General features: G+C 43.2%; 1 protein-coding gene across 1 annotated transcript; it reads left to right on the top strand.

The window, feature by feature from the left end:
- Positions 1-10,176: 10,176 nt before the first annotated feature.
- Positions 10,177-13,444, top strand: LOC101784759 (zinc transporter 4). Its single transcript, XM_004972532.4, has 3 exons — positions 10,177-11,018; positions 11,788-11,937; positions 12,572-13,444. Exons 1-3 carry the CDS (start codon positions 10,275-10,277, stop codon positions 12,875-12,877), a joined length of 1,200 nt encoding a protein of 399 aa, XP_004972589.1. The 5' UTR covers positions 10,177-10,274; the 3' UTR covers positions 12,878-13,444.
- Positions 13,445-20,069: the final 6,625 nt, after the last annotated feature.

Here is a 20,069-nt window from a genome sequence, read left to right as displayed (position 1 = left end):
CTAAGCGAACATTCTTTTTTCTGCTGCTGATACAATAACTCTAAGCTGATAAATTCAAACTGCGCCGAATGCCTTCTTCCCACCGCCACCTGTGCGTCTAGCTGGAATAACTTCAAACGTTGAACTGCACAGTTTTTGACAAAAGGTCTGCAGAAACTTGGGAAATAAGCAGCATCAAATAGAAGCACAGACCCACACAAAAATGGAGTCATTACTCAAGAATAACCACAAATTTGGACTTAAGTATTTGCCCGACACAATTTGTTTTTTTGCAAATTTCTCTTTGCGTGCTCCCGAGTGATACATGACAACATGATCCCTTAAAAAAATTGTGTTTCGCCAAACATGAAACACCATTGAAAAAATTGATACATGACAACTTGAAACCTTGGAAAAAAATTTCTCTTTGCCTGCTGTTATCTGAGTACATCAAACATGAAAAGCACAAATGTTGTTTCGCCAAAAAATAACACAAATGGTGAAATCAGGCTTGAACGTTTGACCTTAACTGACCTAATATAACTTTGGTGTGCTAAAACTGGACATAATGGAGACTTCTCGTAAAAGGAATTAAGCCACTCAGCTAGGAACAAGTTCCTGTAACCTAAAAGTCAGGGAAGTAGCCATCATAGGTCAGCACTCGCAGAAGTGGTTCCTCCGCAGTATTGTAGAGGAGGCTCGAACAGCACTGGCATGAGCGAGCGAGCAAGCCCCGTGTGCCATCCCGGCTTCACAATGCAATGGAGCCACTCACTGCCCACCCCTAAGCATTAACTTTTACTTGTAAGGTAGCCATTGATGCACGAATGCATATGAATCTATGATATACAATATTGATGGAATAGACATCCCAACTCCAAAGTCCAAAGTGTGAATGGAAGAAAACAACGAGACAAAGTGACATTGACACCTATTACTGTGAGCCAATTAGCTTCTTCTCAATGCTAAGATAAATTCTATTCTTTGGTTGTGTGCAGATAAGACACTTAAACATTGATTATTATTATCTCTTCAAATGTTTCATGTTATTTTTTAAAAGGATATGTTTAGATTTTTCGTCAAAAGTAGTTTCCAAATATTACAAGTCTTTTTATATTTTAGATACATTTTATACTAGTAACTAGTGGCCAAAATAGTATCTGGCCAAAAAGACACTTATTGTGACTGAAGGCAGTATCTTACTTGCCATTCTGATCGGAACCCAATTCCACTATTAGGGGTATGAAATTAACCTAATTAAGAACAATAAAATGAATGTCAAGTAATCATAGATTTAGACCTATTTTATTTGTTGTCCCAACCTAATTTATTTATACAGATTTATCATATGTGATAATTACATGAACCCTTGAAATAAAATACACGAGCAGCACCAACTAACATGAACTCCTCATCCTGATTTGTGGTGCAGCACTCCCAATTACTAAATGTTTGAATGCAGTTACAAAGGATGTTAGAACACCACCCATGAAGAGGGAAGCTTGCGCTTGCATTCATAGCAATGTACTACCACTTCACTGATTGGAATTGGATATTCATACTACATCCTAGATGTTTATTATGGCATGTCACTGTTACTATTGTTAGTGCATCAATCGTGATAAACCTGTAGAAGCTAAGGGACTGTGATTCCTTTCACAGTAATGGTGAAATTAGGCTTCAACACTTGATGATGGCCTTATGAAAAATTCATTAAATTTTTTTGAAGTAAGATTTGGATCGAGCATTTAAACTGGCATTGTGCCAAATAGTCCCCATTAACTGATAGGGCAGCTAGTATCCATGCATGGATGGTGCTTTAATGCATATGAATTTTATGGTTTGCAATTATTCATGGTGTAGACATCGCAACCGCACCCCAAAGTGCGAAACGGAGGAAAACATGGAGCAGAAGTACTGTTCGTGCTTTTGAGTTTGGTCGCTGTGTCTGTGTGCATGGGTTGCTTGTACACACATAGTTATAGCACCTTGAGTCCTTGACTTATGTTATAATCAACGCTATCTCACTGCACTTAAGCTTGAATGTTAGGTTTCTCTAGCATGGTTCACTCCAAATCCGTATTCTGAAAGTTCCTAGAGCATGCAACTTCTGAACAAGATATATTACAAAAAGTAAAAAGTCGCATGATGAAATGGGAAAAGGGAGGAAAACAACACTTAAACTACGGGTTCCAAGCTAGACTGCGAGAAAAGGACATGTTAATGGTACATGGATAAGTACTAGTTGTGGCACCATCCTTGCATATATAGCTGCATATTCCAGTAATCTTGCTCCAATAATGCAAATGGCCCAATATATCTCCTTGTGCCCAAAAAGCATCCACATGGGCCATCTACAGTGTGGATGACATTCTAAAGTCTAAACCGATAGGATCTAAAGTGTCCACATATCTTCAAAAGGGCAAAACAATATATGTGCTCTTTCTGTCCAGAGAATTACGGTCTCTTTCTTTTTCTTTTTGCAAATCACAGTACACACCCACAGGGTCACATACACGCACACATACTCAAAGCGAATCCTATGTTCATCTTTGTATAAGGCTTATTTCATTTCTTAGGACAAGTCTTTGGCCAATAGATACTTTATTAGTACATAATTTTTCTGACAAATTTTGTACTAAAAACATTTACTTATGATTATGCTTTTGTATCACTAATAGTGTAACTGTCAGTCAAAGTCTTATTATAACAAAGTATAACATGTCTTCTGATTTTCAAATGCAGTGGAGGGAGTATATGATGGGGTAAATAATTAAGAGAATATCCATGAGTACCTTACGCTTTATAGCCAAATCCTTGTAAGTAACAACAGAAATTACAGTAATTAATGACATTTGAGTGTCCTCTGTGTGTGCCTTCCAACTCAAACATTATTACTGGAAGAGTGTAAGGTCCAAAATCCTATCCACATTTATTTGGAAAATCTATCCCAAGCACCATATATTGCTCTGTGTCATATACTCGAAGCATAATCTCAGTGCTGCATATATATTTGAGATGATGAGGAAGAAACCTGAATCCTGGTCCAATTTATTAATGCATACTAGATTGATCAGACATTCAGACATATAGCATCAGCACAGAGGTGGGGGATGACGACTACATCCTTATTCACTGGCTAGAAATGAAAGTTGTATTTGATGCATGCTTTTGTTCGTGATCCTTTCAGTATCACTTTAAAGTCTAATTCTTGTGGTGACTATGGCTAGAAGTTAATAGCTAATACAATAGAAATTAAGGATCAATAGTCGTTGCACATGGGGATAGATAAATATTTGTAATATGGATTTTGTTAGTGTTGCCGGTTCTAATTTGGATATTAAGGAAACACACTTTGATCGAGAAAGTACACTTTCAGTCAACATTATGTCATAACAGTTTTGATTCTGGCAGTAGGGGTCTCACTGATGCTGTTTATTTTTGTGTAAAACCATAGCTGACCAGAGCTATTACTAATTTACTGTACATTAATTAATTAGGCTGCTGATTCTTCAAAATTTCTATCTTTTTGAAATAGGGAGGATGACCGGTGAGCCATGATCTCACACTATGACTACACCTCACTTGAGCATTGCAACAAAATTAGTTGGATTATCTATGTTAGAGATCAAATTATATATGGATTTGCTAAGAAGAGTAAGTTGTACACGATAGACGATCAATGGGGTCAAAGTCCAAAAGCGGTCATCGGTAAGCAAGCGTGAAACGACTCAAGATGTCGCCATGATGCTTTTGCTTTTGATCATTATATCATGGATGGTCATTGTTTGTGCTAAAGAGTCTATAGAACCTTAAACATATTGTCAAGCAGTCTCAGTGTGGGGAAGAAGGATAAGGGATCAACTCCGATCATGAGAATATGCAAATCAATCAAATTAATATGCCACTAACTAATTACCAAAATCAAGAGCTGCAACCTAAGTAAAATTTATGAAATTAAAATATGTTTTCACCTGCAATTTTTTTCAGTAGGTTAAGATATGGCTTATGAAAAAGTTGATCCGCTAAGAGAGGATCTTACTAATTCTAATAATGTTTCAAGTTTTTCTAAAAAAAAATAGGGCAAGGAAAAAAGAGATTTTTTTTCCTTCATGTAACTCATGATTATAGTTTTATAGTTGCCTTAGCCTAGTCCAATCGAAGAAGTTTTCAGTCTGAAAACTGATTTTTAACTATCTAGATCTTGTTTTAGTTTCTCAATTGTTCCAAACAGCCCTTATGATTTAAATATGATTTAAAAAAAGGATGAACGCCATTTCTCGAGAGGGAAGTGGGGAAAATAATATAGTGGTAGGAGGCAATAAAAGATCTGATATTTGGACTTCAGTGTCACATCAAGATTGATGGTAGCAAATTCTAAAGCTACGAAAGAGAATCAATGTGTCTTTCTCAACATATGTATGGAGATGTTTTAATGAGTACTTCCTCCGTCCCAAATTATTATTCGTTTTGACTTTTCAAGATACATACCATTTGTTGTGCTCATAGATATTGTATTATATCTGGATACGTAGCAAAACTTCTGTATCTAGAAAAGTCAAAACGAATAGTAATTTGGGACGGAAGGAGTAGTATCCATTTGTCGCACAGACCCATAGTGTGCTATATTGTCTATCCACCAACCTAGTTGAATGAGTGACATATTTATGTACGCTCAGCGCACATGATTTTTCTTCAGTTTTAAGCTTGTATTAATAAATTGATTAAGCTATCCAGCGCTATGCTCACCGTCAAAAAAACAAAGTAAATTATGGCCATGCTGAAAGAAAATGATGACACACGAGGAGAAAAGAACCCACCAGGTGGACAGGAGCAAGCCAAAAAAGGTAAAAAAAAATTTGCCGATTAGAACTGAAAATTTGCATGCTCCAGGAAAAGGATAAGAGAGAAACGCTGTGGAGGATGGCGACATGGTGTCAATATAATGCAACCAATCATGATAAGTTCAAATAATGATGAAGAAAAGAATAAACTGGCTGAAGTAACTGCGAGTCCTTTTGCAGTAGTGCTGAAATTAGGCCTGAACGTTTGATCCTACCAAACTCATCTACTTCATGCTGTGGCAAAATCTACAATGGAGCTAGCACTTATTTTTAAAGAAAGGCATCGCGGATTAGCTAGCCCTTAAGCATGAACACCTAAGGTAGGCTGATGATGCCAAAATTCATATAAATATATGCAATTGCTCATGTTATAGGCATTTCAATTTCCAAGTCCAAAAGTGTGAATTGGAGAAAGCATCGAGCAGATGCATGCGTTCATGTTTCAAGTCTGGTCGCTATGGATGCGGGCCTCATGTTCATATATAGTGATAGCGCCTTGCGTCTATCACTTATGTGAGAAGTGAACAATACCAAGCTAGCGGACTTGAAGCAAAAATTCGGATACTTTTTAGCTGAAGATCCATTTTCATAATTTTAGATCTTGTTTGGACAGAGGAAGATTGAATTCTAAATCGATACTGAGAATGCAGAGCAGTTTCAGTCATTCCCAAACCAAGCTGAGGATTGGTTAGCTTCATCAAGGATGCATGCATGGTTTAATGTGTTTATGAATACTAGTGCAAATGTCAGTTCCAACTAACAGTTTCAGCAATTAATCTATCCTGTCACTGCCCGTAATGGGGATCAGATCACCCAAGTTAGTTTCAAGTGCGTGACGAGACACGTGGACGAATCCTGTTCTTACAAGGCTACACCTGCTTGAGTGAATTATCAACGCATGCACATCACTGATCCTTTTGCAGAGTATGGAGCAACCTGAATGTTGCCATAAAGAAAAAGGTGCTGATGATATGGAGAAGTCAGGTACCATATCCTTGTCAAGTGTCTGTTCCGAGATTGCTACAAAAGGGACCATCACAATAGTTGCATGCAAATATGTTCATGAAACCCTGTGCCGAAACCGAAAGAGCATATCAACATGGGCCATGTCCTTGGACCTTGGGCACAGCTAGGGGATATCATCTAAGGAACCAAGTTGTAGGCCAGTTTGCAGTAGCATGAGCATGTTGTGCGCAACAGATAGGCTAAAAAGTGAAGTGTGGAAAAAGTGTTAAGATTCTGCGGATGTCGTCATAATGCCTTTTTGCATCATATGTTGGATGGTTGCCATTTGTTCCCAAAAGCTGAGAGAACCTTTGCACAATGAATCAAACATTCAGGCTCCAGTCAACAGAATCTATAGGGGAAAAGGGTAGTAGCGTTATGCGAGCGAATGATATGAAACTTAATACATCTATATAAAAGCACTTGGACTATATTTTTTAACCAAATCCAAGTTGTGCATAAGGCACCAAGTGAACATTTGGATTATAAGTCTGTATATCCAATCTTTTTTATGGCACTTAAAGTTGGTTCCATAGTGTAGGCAACATGGATATACAAGATAGACTGTAGGAAACTGAATATTGTAGCAAGACTTGTATTAGTGATAGGAGAAAAGTTCCTGACATAGGAACATCACAAAGAATATGCCGTGTAGACTTTAATATTTCGTCAAGATTGCAAACTAAATATTCCAATACTGTAGATAGAACTGATATATGATATATCATGCTTCTTCTCAAAAAAAAAAAGAAATTTTATACATCTTTTTCCAACATATGCATATAGAAGAAGTTCCATTGAGTAGTTGCTATCACAATTCACAAAGTCTAGACTAGGGCCCGGCCGTTTTGTGGATAGGATATATATTAGTATAGATTCTGGATTGCAATCTTTTGTCTTGTTATTTTGGGGGCTGAACCATTGTCCCACACTCTCAAAGGAATAAAGTAGGATAACCACAGGAGTGGTATGTGTAAAACATGGTAGATATGGCCAAATCAATCTTGGCATCACGCAAGCAAGATTGTTAAGGTGTCTCTCTTTCGCATCTTAGTACGACTCGGTTCTACAAAACAAGACCCCATCACCCCCAATGTTGCTAGGACTTGGGAGATCATGGATAATTAGTTGAAACAACATGCATAATCATATTTGTCAAGCTGTCCCATCGTTCTAAGACAAGAACTCAAACTGAAAAAACCTAGTCCTTTACGACAAGAACAGACCATCTAGTTCTTGGCTATGTAACCGTCGATCGAAGCCAACAAAGTTTTCCATTTCAACCACTAGCATAAGCACGTCACCGGGGTCGTAAGCAAAAGTGCCTTATCTCAAGAGGTACATATGTCTTGCCATCTCACTTTGAGGTGTATCTACAACTCATTATGTGTAGTATCTATGTGTTTCAGGCCTCCATGAGGACCTTAGAATAAAAAAGAGCACCAGTCCTTTCTCTTGTGGAAATCAAAAAGTTACAGAAAGATACAAAGCAGGTTGTGGAAGGAATTTTTAGTCCTTGCATTTGTGGTGAAACTAGGTTTGAGCATTCGACTTACAAAATGAACTCAAATTTGTGCAGTAAGGGGGCATCGGTACTGTAATGATATTTCACTAAAGCATATATATCACCATTTTTAGTTGGATTATTATTTAAGACATAAAATTTTCTGTTGGATATATATCTCGCGGATGGCTACAATTTGTTCTAAAGAAGGCCTAGAGAACCATACATATTGGCGACCAAAGTCGACCATATATAGTGTGGTATAGAAGGATCAAGGATCAAACTACTCCCTCCGTTCCAAATTATAGGTCGTTTTGACTTTTCTAGATACATAGATATTATTATGCATCTAGACATAAGGTATATCTAATTGCATAACAAAGTCTATGAATCTAATAAAGTCAAAACGACCTATAATTTGGGACGGAGGGAGTAGTAAAGAAAATGCTAAGTGAAATTGTAGCATTGTGCAAATCAATTATACTAATATGCCAATTTATTGGGTGGAACATACGTGTTGTCTTTAATACATTGATTAGGCTAAGCTAGCCATCCTCACTATCACAAAAAAGAAAGTATCATCACCAGACAGTGCATGTAAAACACAAGGTGATCGAACACGACCAAATCCGACCTGGCATGAGGCACTAGTGTAGTAGTGTACGATTCAGTTCCAGAGAAACCAGATATAAACTACAGACCTGCATGATCACTTAAAACAGCTAGCATGTATGATAATCATATATTGTGTGCAGTAGTGCATTATCATTGCTGTATAAACTAAAGAAATGTGTAGAGCTCTCTATGATCGACAAGAACAAAGCCGTGCTAGCTAGTTAGTTGTTACTTGCCTAACTGTTTGACGCCTTGACGGAAACAAAGTTTCTATTTGGACCGTTATGACAAGTCCGCCATCGAAATCGTAGTTGAAAGTGTCCAAATGTCGTCCTATACTGATGCTACGTCATTTTTAGCGTATCTACTATCATTTAATTCTTTTTGAGCCACTAGTTTGCTGAACACCCATCTTAGCCTAACTCATGTTGCAAGGGAGATGACGAAGGTACCAAATAAAGCTTTGACCTATTGGATAAGGGATTATTGCCACAACTCCTTCACTTACTACATTTAACATAGCAGACCTAATCGACCCAGAAAATAAAATTGGGACATCCACGGAAATCAAACACTTGTGTAATAAGGTCAAACTGCTGCAAGATATGAAGAAATTTAGAGGATGTTTGGTCTGAAGAATAGGGTGGCCCATCATCTTCTCTGTCCTTGTTTTTTTTGTTTGGTTTCGTGGAATGTGTTGATCTATTGTCTATTCATCCCTTACAAGAATAGGGTCATACCCCAAGAATTCATGGACTCATATGATGGATGGTCTCATCTAGAATGAGGTGGTTTCTCAAACCAAACACCTCATTATTTTTAAGGTTCCAACCGAACAAGCCCTGAAGTAAAATACGTATCGATGCGTTGCCTGTTGGCACAAGTAGATTCTAGTCCCGTTTTCTTACTTGTCATCCTACAATAAAACTGTACGCTTTATTTTCACTTACTCATCGCAAAATCATTTGAAGCTTAGTCATATTTGGAATTAAGTTATATATTTTCAAAATATGTACTCCCTATGTTCTTAATAGATATATAATGTTTAAAATAATTTCAAACTAATTGGTTTATCTTAAACTAAGTGTTTTCCCGGTATACCTTTTACATGAAGATTGCTTGATGGGCCACAGGCTGCTTTTGGATTATAATGACGTATATAATTAAAGTTGTCACCCGTATCAGTTAAAAGTTTCCCATCCGAAGCAAGTGAGCTTCCACGTAGCTCACAAATGATCAGGCATGCCGCATTTGCCATTTATAAAAGAGCCAGACAATTTAAAAAGAAAATCGCCCTACTACTACGTGCCCCAGGAAAGGGAAAGGGAAAGTGGGCAACGGCTGCCTAGCTGCTAGAATCAGCCGCATAAATGCCGGGGGATGACGACATTGTGTCAACACCGGCAAAGCAATTTTTGATGCACTTAGTCGTGGTTCGAGACACGTGCTAGAGGACGCACTTAGTTGCTGTGGTAGCTACCTCTTGCCATAACATGCAATTTTTGATGCGTCATTGTTTCATTCACTAATAATTGTGCTATGCGTATGATGAGGATGTACGACATATGTTTGTTGTCAGCTTACTCATTTGCTCATTGTATCCTATTTGGTTTGCAAGTCATGCTGCACCATCCACGTGTCGTAAGCTCTGAGTTTAGGTCTGCACTCGTATCGTAATCATTTGATATGACTGCGCCACTATAATTTATTTTACGTACTAGAACGGGTGCACGTGAGGTGGGACTGTCACAACGAACTGGTCGAATATGATCGAATCACTCACAAAGCTTAACACCAAGTGGTAAAAAGTGTGCACGTGTCTCGTACTGGAAATAAAATATATTTTAGGAGGAATATTGTACTAGTAGCAGATTAAAAAGAATAAAAATCTCCAGCTTTTTTTTCGGCATAAAACACCTCAACTTTTGCTGTGGGCCCCCACAATGACAGAAAGCAGCAGTGGAGTGACCCGCTTCCGAACAAACATGACAAACGCCCGCGGCAACACCAAAGCTAGCAGTTGCAGAAAACCTCACGGGCTCACGGCTGCTTGGCCACCCCGGATCCGACGGCCGGCTCGCGCGCCAGCTCAGCTCGATCCGACGGCCCAGATTACTCCGGGGCCACTCCACTTCAAAGCGGCGCATCAAGACCGGACCAGAGAGCAGAGAGCCAGAGATGCAGGAGTGAGGTGAGCACACCATGTCACCACGCCCGCCGCGCGCCCGCGTATAAAGCCCGGCGCGCGCGCGGCGCCGCCTCCCTCCCTCCCTCCCTCCCTCCCTCGCCACGCGCACGCGCACGCCGACGACACGCCTCGCCACGCCATGGACGCCGCGCGAGCTCGCGTTCCCCTTCGTCCCGTGCGGTGGGCGTGGCCTGCGGCGCCGCTGGCCCTCCTCCTCCTCCTCCTCCTCCTGGTGGCGCCTGCCGTGGGCGCGGCGGCGGTGGCGACGGAGTGCGAGTGTGGCGGCGCGGCGGCGGAGATCAAGGAGGAGGACGCGCGCGGGGCGCTGCGGCTCAAGCTCATCGCGGTGGCGTCCATCCTGGCGTCGGGCGCGACGGGGGTGCTGGTGCCCGTCCTGGGCCGCTCGGCGTCGGCGCTCCGGCCCGACGGGGACGTCTTCTTCGCCGTCAAGGCGTTCGCGGCCGGGGTCATCCTCGCCACCGGCATGGTGCACATCCTGCCCGCCGCGTTCGACGCGCTCGCGCCCCCTTGCGACGCCGGCAGCGGCCGCGGCAAGGGCGCCGCGTTCCCCTTCGCCGGGCTCGTCGCCATGTGCTCCGCCATGGTCACCATGATGGTCGACTCCGTGGCCGCCGGCTACTACCAGCGCTCGCACTTCCGGAAGGCGCGCCCCGTCGACGACGCCGCCGCGGCTGGGGCGGACGAGGAGGCCGACGCCGAGCACGCCGGCCACGTGCACGTGCACACGCACGCGACGCACGGCCATGCCCACGGGCACGCGCACGACCACGGCGGGCACGGCCACGGCGGGCCGGCGGCCGGCGCCTCGCCCGACGACGCCTCCTCCTTCGCCGTGTCGATCAGGCACAGGGTGATCTCTCAGGTGAGCCCCCTTCCCTCAATGGCGGTTCAGATAAGTCACTCCCATTTTCTTGTTCTAAAGGAACACACAAGAAAAATCTGGAAACCGAAAAAATCCGGTATGCTAATGATCACAACATTCCAATTTTGATCGAGACAGGATATACAAGCAAAAAGGCATACCTGGCTGCTTTGATTTGGTCCCAAATCATTTTGATTTTCGAATACCCCACTTCCTGAACTAGAACAAATATAAAATACTTGTCTTTTCAGAGCAAGTGCGGTAAATTTTCTCCAAACTTAACCTATCGGTATGGAAATAAGAGAGAGCTTATGGAAAAAAATATTTTTTTCTTTAATAAGGCTCTGATACATCACAGTGGCAGTTAGCAGTCTAAACTCTGAACTAGCTGCATCTCTTTGTCTGAAAGACTACACTGCATACCAACGGAGTAAAAGAGGTAGTCCTCATCCTGTACCCAAAAAAAAAAAGAAAAAGAAAAGAAACTTCATGTTCTTGGCCTGTTTGATTTCAAATCAAATCAGGAACCCTGATAAAGACATTCAGGACATATCTCTCACGGTACTCCGAGGCTTCTCCGTTGTCCCCATCCGGGACAGGGGACGTTATTCCTGCCGTTGGTGCTAAAGCAAGAGCATCCTGTTGCAGACAAGAGGAACAAAACAATGCCGTCTTCCTCAGCCGCACAACCGAGCCCCAATTTGCAGATTCTTCAATCAACTTGGCACTCTGTATTATTTAATCAATAACCATCAGTCAAAATTTGCAGGTTCTGGAGCTGGGGATCCTGGTGCACTCGGTGATCATCGGCGTGTCCCTAGGCGCGTCGCTGAGGCCGTCGACGATCAGGCCTCTTGTTGGAGCTCTCAGCTTCCACCAGTTCTTCGAAGGCATAGGCCTCGGTGGCTGCATTGTTCAGGTATGGCATAATTGCAGCCATGGCTGTGGTTTTCTGTTTACACTGAAGAGAGACCACCAGAAAAAATGTCTAGATGGTAAATCAGAGATACTAGAAGACGCGTAGGAGTCATGACAGCCACAGGAGAGGATGTCCTATCAGCAAAAGTGTGCGAAAGCCGACACATAGACAGAGATATGTAGTGAAGATGAGATAGGACTTGTCACTAGCCACATTGTAGAAAGTTAGGAGCAAGAAGCAGGACCATCAATCATTGATACAATCATGGTTCATAACTCCTAAACTGAACAGTTACTGCCATTCTGCCAGTGGCTCACTACCATTTTAGGTGTATCAGTTACAGGTGCTAACTAGTTACGTCAAGGATAACTGGAATTATCAGTTTGAAGCTGGCTTTATTGGGTGGGTTTCTGTACTGGAATTGGTCAGTTACTCAGTCACCATTCATTTTCAGTACTGGTCCAGACGAACAATTCAGATTTAACCTGTAGAATCTCATGTTCTGGATTTGGGATAGAACTATGATTCAAAGCTTGAACCCCTTCAATCTTCATCGTTCAATGAACAGAAGTGTGAAGGATTTTTTTTCTTTCAAACTTCCTACTAGCATAAATAATTTAACTTGTTACTGCAGGCGAAGTTCAAGGTTAGAGCGACCATGATCATGGCGACCTTCTTCTCGCTCACTGCTCCCATGGGCATCGCGCTGGGAATCGCAATCACCTCCAGCTACAGCAAGCATAGTGCTACCGCCCTTGTCGTCGAAGGGGTGTTCAACGCTGCTGCAGCAGGGATTTTGATCTACATGTCCCTGGTGGATCTCCTAGCAGCAGATTTCAATAACCCGAGGCTACAAACCAACATGAAGCTTCAGCTGGCGACATACCTCGCCCTCTTCCTCGGCGCAGGACTGATGTCCTTGCTTGCCAAATGGGCCTAGCTAATCGATAGACAAATCTTCAGAGCTGCTGACGAATGTAATTCTGCGCATTACTCGTCGCTAAAGACCCCGAACGCAGTTTATGATCGTCGGGGTATATTTTGTTGTAGCATTACTGCGCATCAATTTCAGTAGAACCTCCATCAACCAGAATTGGTGCACATAGAGGTGTAAAGAAGGCCTGAAAGTAACCAAGTTCTAGAGTTGAAGGACATTGCTAGACAAGTCAAAAAGTTCAGGACAAAATGTGAATCTTGAACAATGTTGTTCTTCCATGAGGATGGACCAAAAGAAGTGCAGAATACAAAAATGAAGTGGTGGTGGCGAATAGTTGGTCTGGAAATCTGGAATGACCTTTTGTGCTAGAGGTTTGTAGAAGTGGGTCGACTTCCTTTTGGAGTAAACGGCAATGTACATAGTTGTTAGTCAGGTCCCTCCTTTTTGCAGGGTTAAAATCCATGGAATTTATCCACTGAAGAATGAGTTTAGACACAATCATGATTCTATTCCGCTGATAAGTGTAATTTTTAATTCAGAAAGTGAAGTGTGAATTGGAGATTTTTTTTTACCTTCATATTTTCCTCAATATGATTTAAACTTGAAGATTCCGAATCTTCTGATAAAACTTTTTTACATTAGACCCGAGGAAATCGACAGGCTTGAGACATGCTCTCTTATGTAGCTTCATAAAAGTTTGAGTATTATTCTTTGAATTATGCTGTTATTCCTGAAACACCGACACCGATTGTTTAAGCTGTTACACCGAAAGGTTTGATTTGAGTCTCCATCGTAAAACAGTATAATGTTGTGGTACGTGTACTTTTAGTGGTTGGCATGCTTGTCATGTAAACGGTATGATGCTGTTAGCGGTTTGATTCTATGCTCTGAACTCTGAAGAATTGACTGAGCAGAATATGTGCAAAGGAATTTCGGCCGTGCGAGCTGAGATCAGAAAGACAGAGATACACAGAACATGGAACTGGGAGGAAGGGGCAACTGGTGTGAGCTGCCTGCCTCCTTGCACAGCCAACGGTTAACATTAGGAGAACAGAACATGATGCTTCTGCACTTTTTCAACTTTTGCAAGAATTTTTCTCTTTTTTTTTTAGGAAAATTTTTGCAAGATTTAAATTCACACGTAACGCCTTTCCCAAAATGTTGGTATTCCAGTTGGCGTCCACTTAGTGCCGTGTCCTGCAACCCTCAATTTTTGCTGTGACCTAATGTTGAAAAGTTTACTTCTAGCAAGAAACAAGGAAAGTGAACAGAGACACTAGGCTTCTAGACAACGCTCCGGCATTTTTTTTATTTTAACCCTTTTAAAACTAAAATTTTATAAATAACATCTCCCCATCTATATTTCCAAGAAGTAGCCCTTTTGGTCACGCCGAGCTCCATGACGCCACAGATACTTGAGTCGTGCCACATGCAATGGCGTGACTAACATGATATGACGGCATGGAATAATATCTCTGACAGCCGCATGATGATGATGTGGCAGAGCGAGTCACGCCAAGCCGTCCGGCGTCACTCAGTCACGCCAGATAGCATGGGGTGACCAGCTCCCCCTTGCTCTGGCTGGAGTCAAAGTGCACAAAAAATGCAGCCTAGTTAACCATATTTCGTCTTCCATTCTAATTAGCTAATGATCTCTTAAGTTTGTCAAACTTGACAAGCATAATTTATAGAGTATATATGTTCCATTTTAAGTGTTTAGACTCCAAAATATGGTTTGGAAAATGAGAAATCCAATTTCTAAAGAGGCTAAGCGTTATTGGTTGTATACTTGTCTGCTTGTCACAGATATGATTCATTCATGTCCAAAGTTTTTGGCATGGATATATGCAGTCATCTCACTCCAGATTCAAGAAGAAAGGCCTACACGATGAAGAATAATTTCATGTTGTCCCTCCTAGCTGTTTGTTGAGTCCATTAAACATTATTACTTAAAACTTTAAGTTCTCGTTGAAACTCACACTTACATATACAATCATTATTCCTATAAACGTAGTCTGCATACATATTACTCTTTCTCCTCTCTATGTTCTGTTTAGCTTTCTCTCTGTTTTTTAACTATTACGTGCATAAGCTAACGTTCTGTTTAGCTCTCTCTCTCTCCATACGACCAATAACACTTGGCCTATTTAGAAATTGGATTCCTCGATTTTCAAACCATATTTTGGAGTGTAAACATTTAAATGGAAAATATATACTCTATAGAGTATGTTTATTAAGTTTGATAAATTTAAAGAGATCGTTAGCTAATTAGAACGTAAGTCAAAATATGGCTAAGTAGGCTGCATTTTTGTGCACTTGTGCAGCCGGCGACCAACGGGGGAGCTGGTCACGCCGTACTCTCTGGCGTGACTGAGTCACGCTAGATGCGTTGGCGTCCGCCACATCATCACCGCATCATCGCTATGCGACTGTTGATATTTATCCATACCACGTGTTATGGTAGTCACGCCATTGCATGTGGCACGACCAAGTATTAGTCGTGTCATAGAGATTGGCGTAACAAAAATAAACTTCTTGAAAATATAGATTGAGAGGGGTTATTTATAAAATTTTAGTTTTAAAAGGGTTAAAATTAAAAAGAATCATGCTCCGGTGACAAGGAACTTCTGGACAACCGCTAGTTTTGGCACTGTCCAATTTTGTGACGTGCTGTGTGGGCCGTTTCCTTCGCTGGCCCAGAGGTTCACTTTATGGGCCTGTTGGACTTTTTTCAGGGCTAGCTGGATTCGCGTTTTCTCGTTTTGCTGTTTTTATAGCTGGTGGATCCACATGGAGGCAAAATTAAATTTTTTTTTGCTTTATTTTGACTGAAATCGGTAGGAGAAGTCTCGACCTATTTTTTATATAAATTTTTATTCCATATCTATTTAATTCGCTCCCATGGGGAGTCGAAGTTGTGCCAGCAAGTTACAAATTAATATGATTGAAAATGTAATTCTTTATTCATTAAACCATAATTTATTTTGAGTTAGTGGTTTGAAGACTTTTCAAGACAATCAGGCAAAGTTGCTTCATGCTCCTTTCTTTTGGCAGGATAACCGGATGTTCTCATAAATTCAAAAAAATATATTATACAAAAATAATCACATGTGGTCTTATTTAAAACTTTTGTCATAAGAACCATATAACTAAAATCTAATTTTAATGCTCAGAATTATGGTTGATTTTTTATTTCAGTTTTTCTTGCATTTGATTGATGTAAGAACTTTTATCCTTTTTCACGTATACAAAAGCAACTCCCATGCCGCCTTTTACCCTTATGCGACACATTGGTACCAAAAATCTAACGTAGTCACCCTTATAATTTGTTGGAGACCATCTACAGTCACATACACTAAATCATGCATGCCGACAATTGTAGTCTGTTCCCACTGTCACTAACATGTCCCTTGTTTCCTTTTTTTTTAAAAAATCAAATTACTACCTAAGTATAGCCAAAGTCCGGATAACCAATTTTTTTTCAATATACCCCCTAAACTATATTATTTAGTTCAATTTACCTCTTAACATAATTTATCTTTTTTCTCCATACACAAGTTGAATTTCAATTTAAATTTTTGTAGGGTGGTAGTGGACACTACAATGTATATCAAAAAATATATTATGAATTTTTCATCATTATTTTTTTATGCCTTTGTATCCCAAAAATTAATTTATTATTAAATATCATACCCTATCAAAATAATGTAAAAAATCATGATGAATTTTTGTAACATGTATTATGATGTCTGTTGTCATCTTTCAAAATTTTAACTTAAAACTCCACCTGGGCATGGAGAAAAAAATATAATTTATGTTAGGGATAAATTGAACCAAATGTCATAGTTTAGGTAGTAAAGTAAAACAAGAAATAGTTTAATGGATTATTTAGATTTTGTGTATACTTGAGGAAAGTAATTTGGAGTATTTCCTGCCTTTATGCTAACACAAGTTTTTTTTAGCGCGAGTGGTAGCATCGAGGCTTCTACTTCACTCCTTCTGTATATCAATATATATGGTATTGTTTTCACTTGTCGTGATCTCCAAACCTGTAACTTTGACTTTTAAATTTGGTTATAGTATAAAATTTAGCACGTGTTTGGAAAGAGAGCTGAAGTGAGTTAGAATGGGTTCGATCCAATTGAATTCAGAAATGAAATAGAAATAGGCTAGGTTCATCCTAGAAGAAAACCACATGTCAAAGTAGATGGTCTGTCCAAATCCCAACCCACTTCGATGCCGTCGCGGCTCCCACCATTCGTGGATTGCACGGTGCGGGGAGCCCCGACTGGCAAGGGAGTGCAAGGGCTGGCGGCACGGCATGGGGACCAGGTGGCCGGCACGGGCTCAGACAGCGGTGGCGAGGAGGCTCAAACGGCGGAGCAAGCACGAGCAGCTCGAGCCCTTTGAAACCCCGTTGTGGCTTCATGGATTCCGGCCAAAAGAACATCGATTCCCATCGACCTTGCATGGATTAGTGAAGATGGGTACACAAATAAGTTCGTAGGAGATAAAGGAAGCTCTGATTCCGATTAATTGAGTCGAGACACACCAGAACAGAGGAATTTTTCCAGTCACGGAGACGGCAGGGCCGCGCGTGTGGGCAAGGGCGGCACCAAGCGGCCGAGCTACCGGAGCAGGATGGGGCTGCACATGTGGACGGAGTGGGTGCGGTGTGGCCAGGCCAGTGGCAGGTGAGGAGCGGACGGCCGGGGGCGCCCGAGCTCCGCTGGAGGATGCCGAGCCCCTCGAGGCTGCAACGACGGGACGGAGAAGATAATGTCCGAATTAAAAAAAGATGACGGGTGGGGTCCATAAATAACTGGTTGGGCCTACCGATGACTATGGCTACGATGTTAAAAATATCATCCATTTATTCCTCTTAATCCCTCTCACAAAACAAAAAATTAGAACAAACCTAACCCATCAACCAAACATGAAAGCCAAAATTTGCTGGAGGAAAGTGACGTTCATTTGCTGGTAGACACCGTTCAAAACGCGTTAGGCTGGTGGACACTCTCGTTTTATGATAATTTGCTAGAAGATACCGCCACAATTAAAATATTATACTTAACCTGAGGAGGATAGAGAACATGATGAAATGTCATTTTTACCTCTGACCCCAGATTCTCCTTCGTCCCTCTATAGTTTTCCAAATGGGCCGCCCGACCCTAGCCCGACACTAGCCCGGTGTGGCCCGGCACTAATAGGCCCGGCACTAAATAGGCCCGAAGGATTTTCGTGCTGGGCTGGGCTGGCACTGCGTGCCGAGGGGACGGCCTAGGTCCGACCCTACGGCCTTTTTATCGGGCCGGGCTAGCCCGCTGGCACGACGGGCCCTACCATGCTAGTGTCGGGCCAGGCATTAGCAGCGGCAGCGGCCGGCGAGCGACCCCCCGTGGCGGCCTCGACGGTGGCTCCTCCAGGTGGCCCTCGGCGACGGCAGGCGCGCGGCGCGCCTCCAGCGCCCCCCGCGGTGGCCCCGGGCGACGGCCCCCGTCCAGCGTTGGCTCCCGCCGTGCGGCGGCCACCGGCGGTCCAACGGTGGTGGGAACGGCAGGCGTGTCTCCGATCGGGCGGTGGCCCCCGTCCGGTGGTGGCGGCCGTGCCTCCATGCCGTCACGGCGGTCCCCTGCAGTTCAGCGGCGGAGGAGGGGCAGGCGCGCCTCCAGGCCGCGCGGCGACCCCTGGCGGTCCGACGATGCCGGGTGGGGCAGGCGCGTCTCGGCCGCGGCACCTCCCGGCGGCGGCGGGCGCCCTCTAGGCGCATCACGGGAGAGACGAGAGAGGGAGGGAGCCAGGAGGAGCGGCGGCTGCTGTTGGGGGAGTGGAGGAGGGTAGGAGGATAGAGAGTTAGGTTTTTTCTCTATTATATACTGAGCTCTCAACAGTGCGATCCAACGGTTAACAGGGAAGCGTATGCTCATCCAACGGTTGGGAGGCGAGGAGATGCTGGGGTGTCGGGCCAGCATCAGGCCGGTCCAATAATCGTGCCGTGCCCGTGCTGACCCAACGCGCCGAGGATGCAGCCCAGGCCCTGCACTATCATCATGCCAGGCTGGCCCTAGCACTATTCCCCTCGTACCGGGCCCGTGCTCATGCCGGGCTTTTTAGTGTCGGGCCTCGGGCCACCCAGTGGGCCTGGCCCATTTGGAAAACTATACGTCCCTCCCCTTCTATTCTTTCTTTTTCCCTCCTCTTTTCCATTCAGCCCAAGGATCGTCTAGATCTTGCCCACATGTGGAGCTCCGGTGGGCACACCTCAGTACCTCACCACGCCGACCATGGAGCTTGGAGTGGGGCGGAGGCGCGGGGCTTTCCGCGCTGTCCATGGAGCTCACCTGCGTCGGCCATGGAGCTTGAGGGGGGCGGAGTTTGCCGTGCCGGCCGCAAAGCTCGAGCAGCGCTCCATCGTCGCAACGGTCGTGGAGCTCGAGCGGGGCAGTGCTCAACTGCGCTAGCTGTGGAGCTCCTGTGGGCCGAATTTTGCCACGCTGGTCAGGCCGCCGACATCGAGCTCATTTTGCAGGCGGACCTGCAGCCCCACAGTTGCCGCAACCCCCTCCGTTCCCTATGTCAAAGAAGCCAACGATGGCATGCATTGGCTCCGCCCAGCTTACCACATGGATTTGGTGGACCCGTGATTAGAGGGAGGTGGTGGTGGGTCTGGCGCTTGTGTGCCGTAGCAGGGAAGGGAGCTTCTTGGGGCTGCGGCTTGAAGATGCAGCGGCTGCTGCTTTGCTTGGTACGGGAGGAAGCAAGAAGAAAGAAGAGAAGGGGAGGGAGGAAAAGGAAGGGTCTGGCCAGTGGGGCCAAGGGCGAAATAGACATTTCACTCAATTTCTCTCTCCTGCTCAGTCCAAAAATATTATTTTAATCATGATGATGTCTTTCAGCAAATTGGTACACAACTAGAGCGTCTCTTAGTATATTACGTGGTCAACGGTGTTCTCCAGCAAACAACATCATTTTGCATGTCTTGTAGCAAATTTTGCCAATACGAAATGGGTCGAACCCAACCTAGAAAATAGGGACGGAGCCAACCCATCCCACTTAATCCCAAACCAACGTATGCTTATGGAAAGAAAACTATACCATTATAGTGTGAAATATTACAAAAGTTTATTTGTACCTTATTACAAACTCAAAATGGAGGGAGTACTGAAACATACTCCCTCCATCCCAAATACTCCCA

This window comes from Setaria italica, chromosome VI, assembly GCF_000263155.2.
Source record: "Setaria italica strain Yugu1 chromosome VI, Setaria_italica_v2.0, whole genome shotgun sequence".
Classification (NCBI taxonomy): domain Eukaryota; kingdom Viridiplantae; phylum Streptophyta; class Magnoliopsida; order Poales; family Poaceae; genus Setaria; species Setaria italica.
The sequence above is the reverse complement of the archived record's forward strand: the minus strand, read 5'-3'. Positions and strand labels throughout refer to the sequence as shown.

What these genes read in the sequence shown, in the direction of transcription:
- LOC101784759 (XM_004972532.4), top strand. Translation starts at nt 10,275, where the DNA reads ATGGACGCCGCGCGAGCTCGCGTTCCCCTTCGTCCCGTGCGGTGGGCG. An exon ending in GGCACAGGGTGATCTCTCAG is followed by an intron (nt 11,019 to 11,787) that starts GTGAGCCCCCTT and finishes CAAAATTTGCAG; the next exon opens with GTTCTGGAGCTGGGGATCCT. An exon ending in TCGGTGGCTGCATTGTTCAG is followed by an intron (nt 11,938 to 12,571) that starts GTATGGCATAAT and finishes TTGTTACTGCAG; the next exon opens with GCGAAGTTCAAGGTTAGAGC.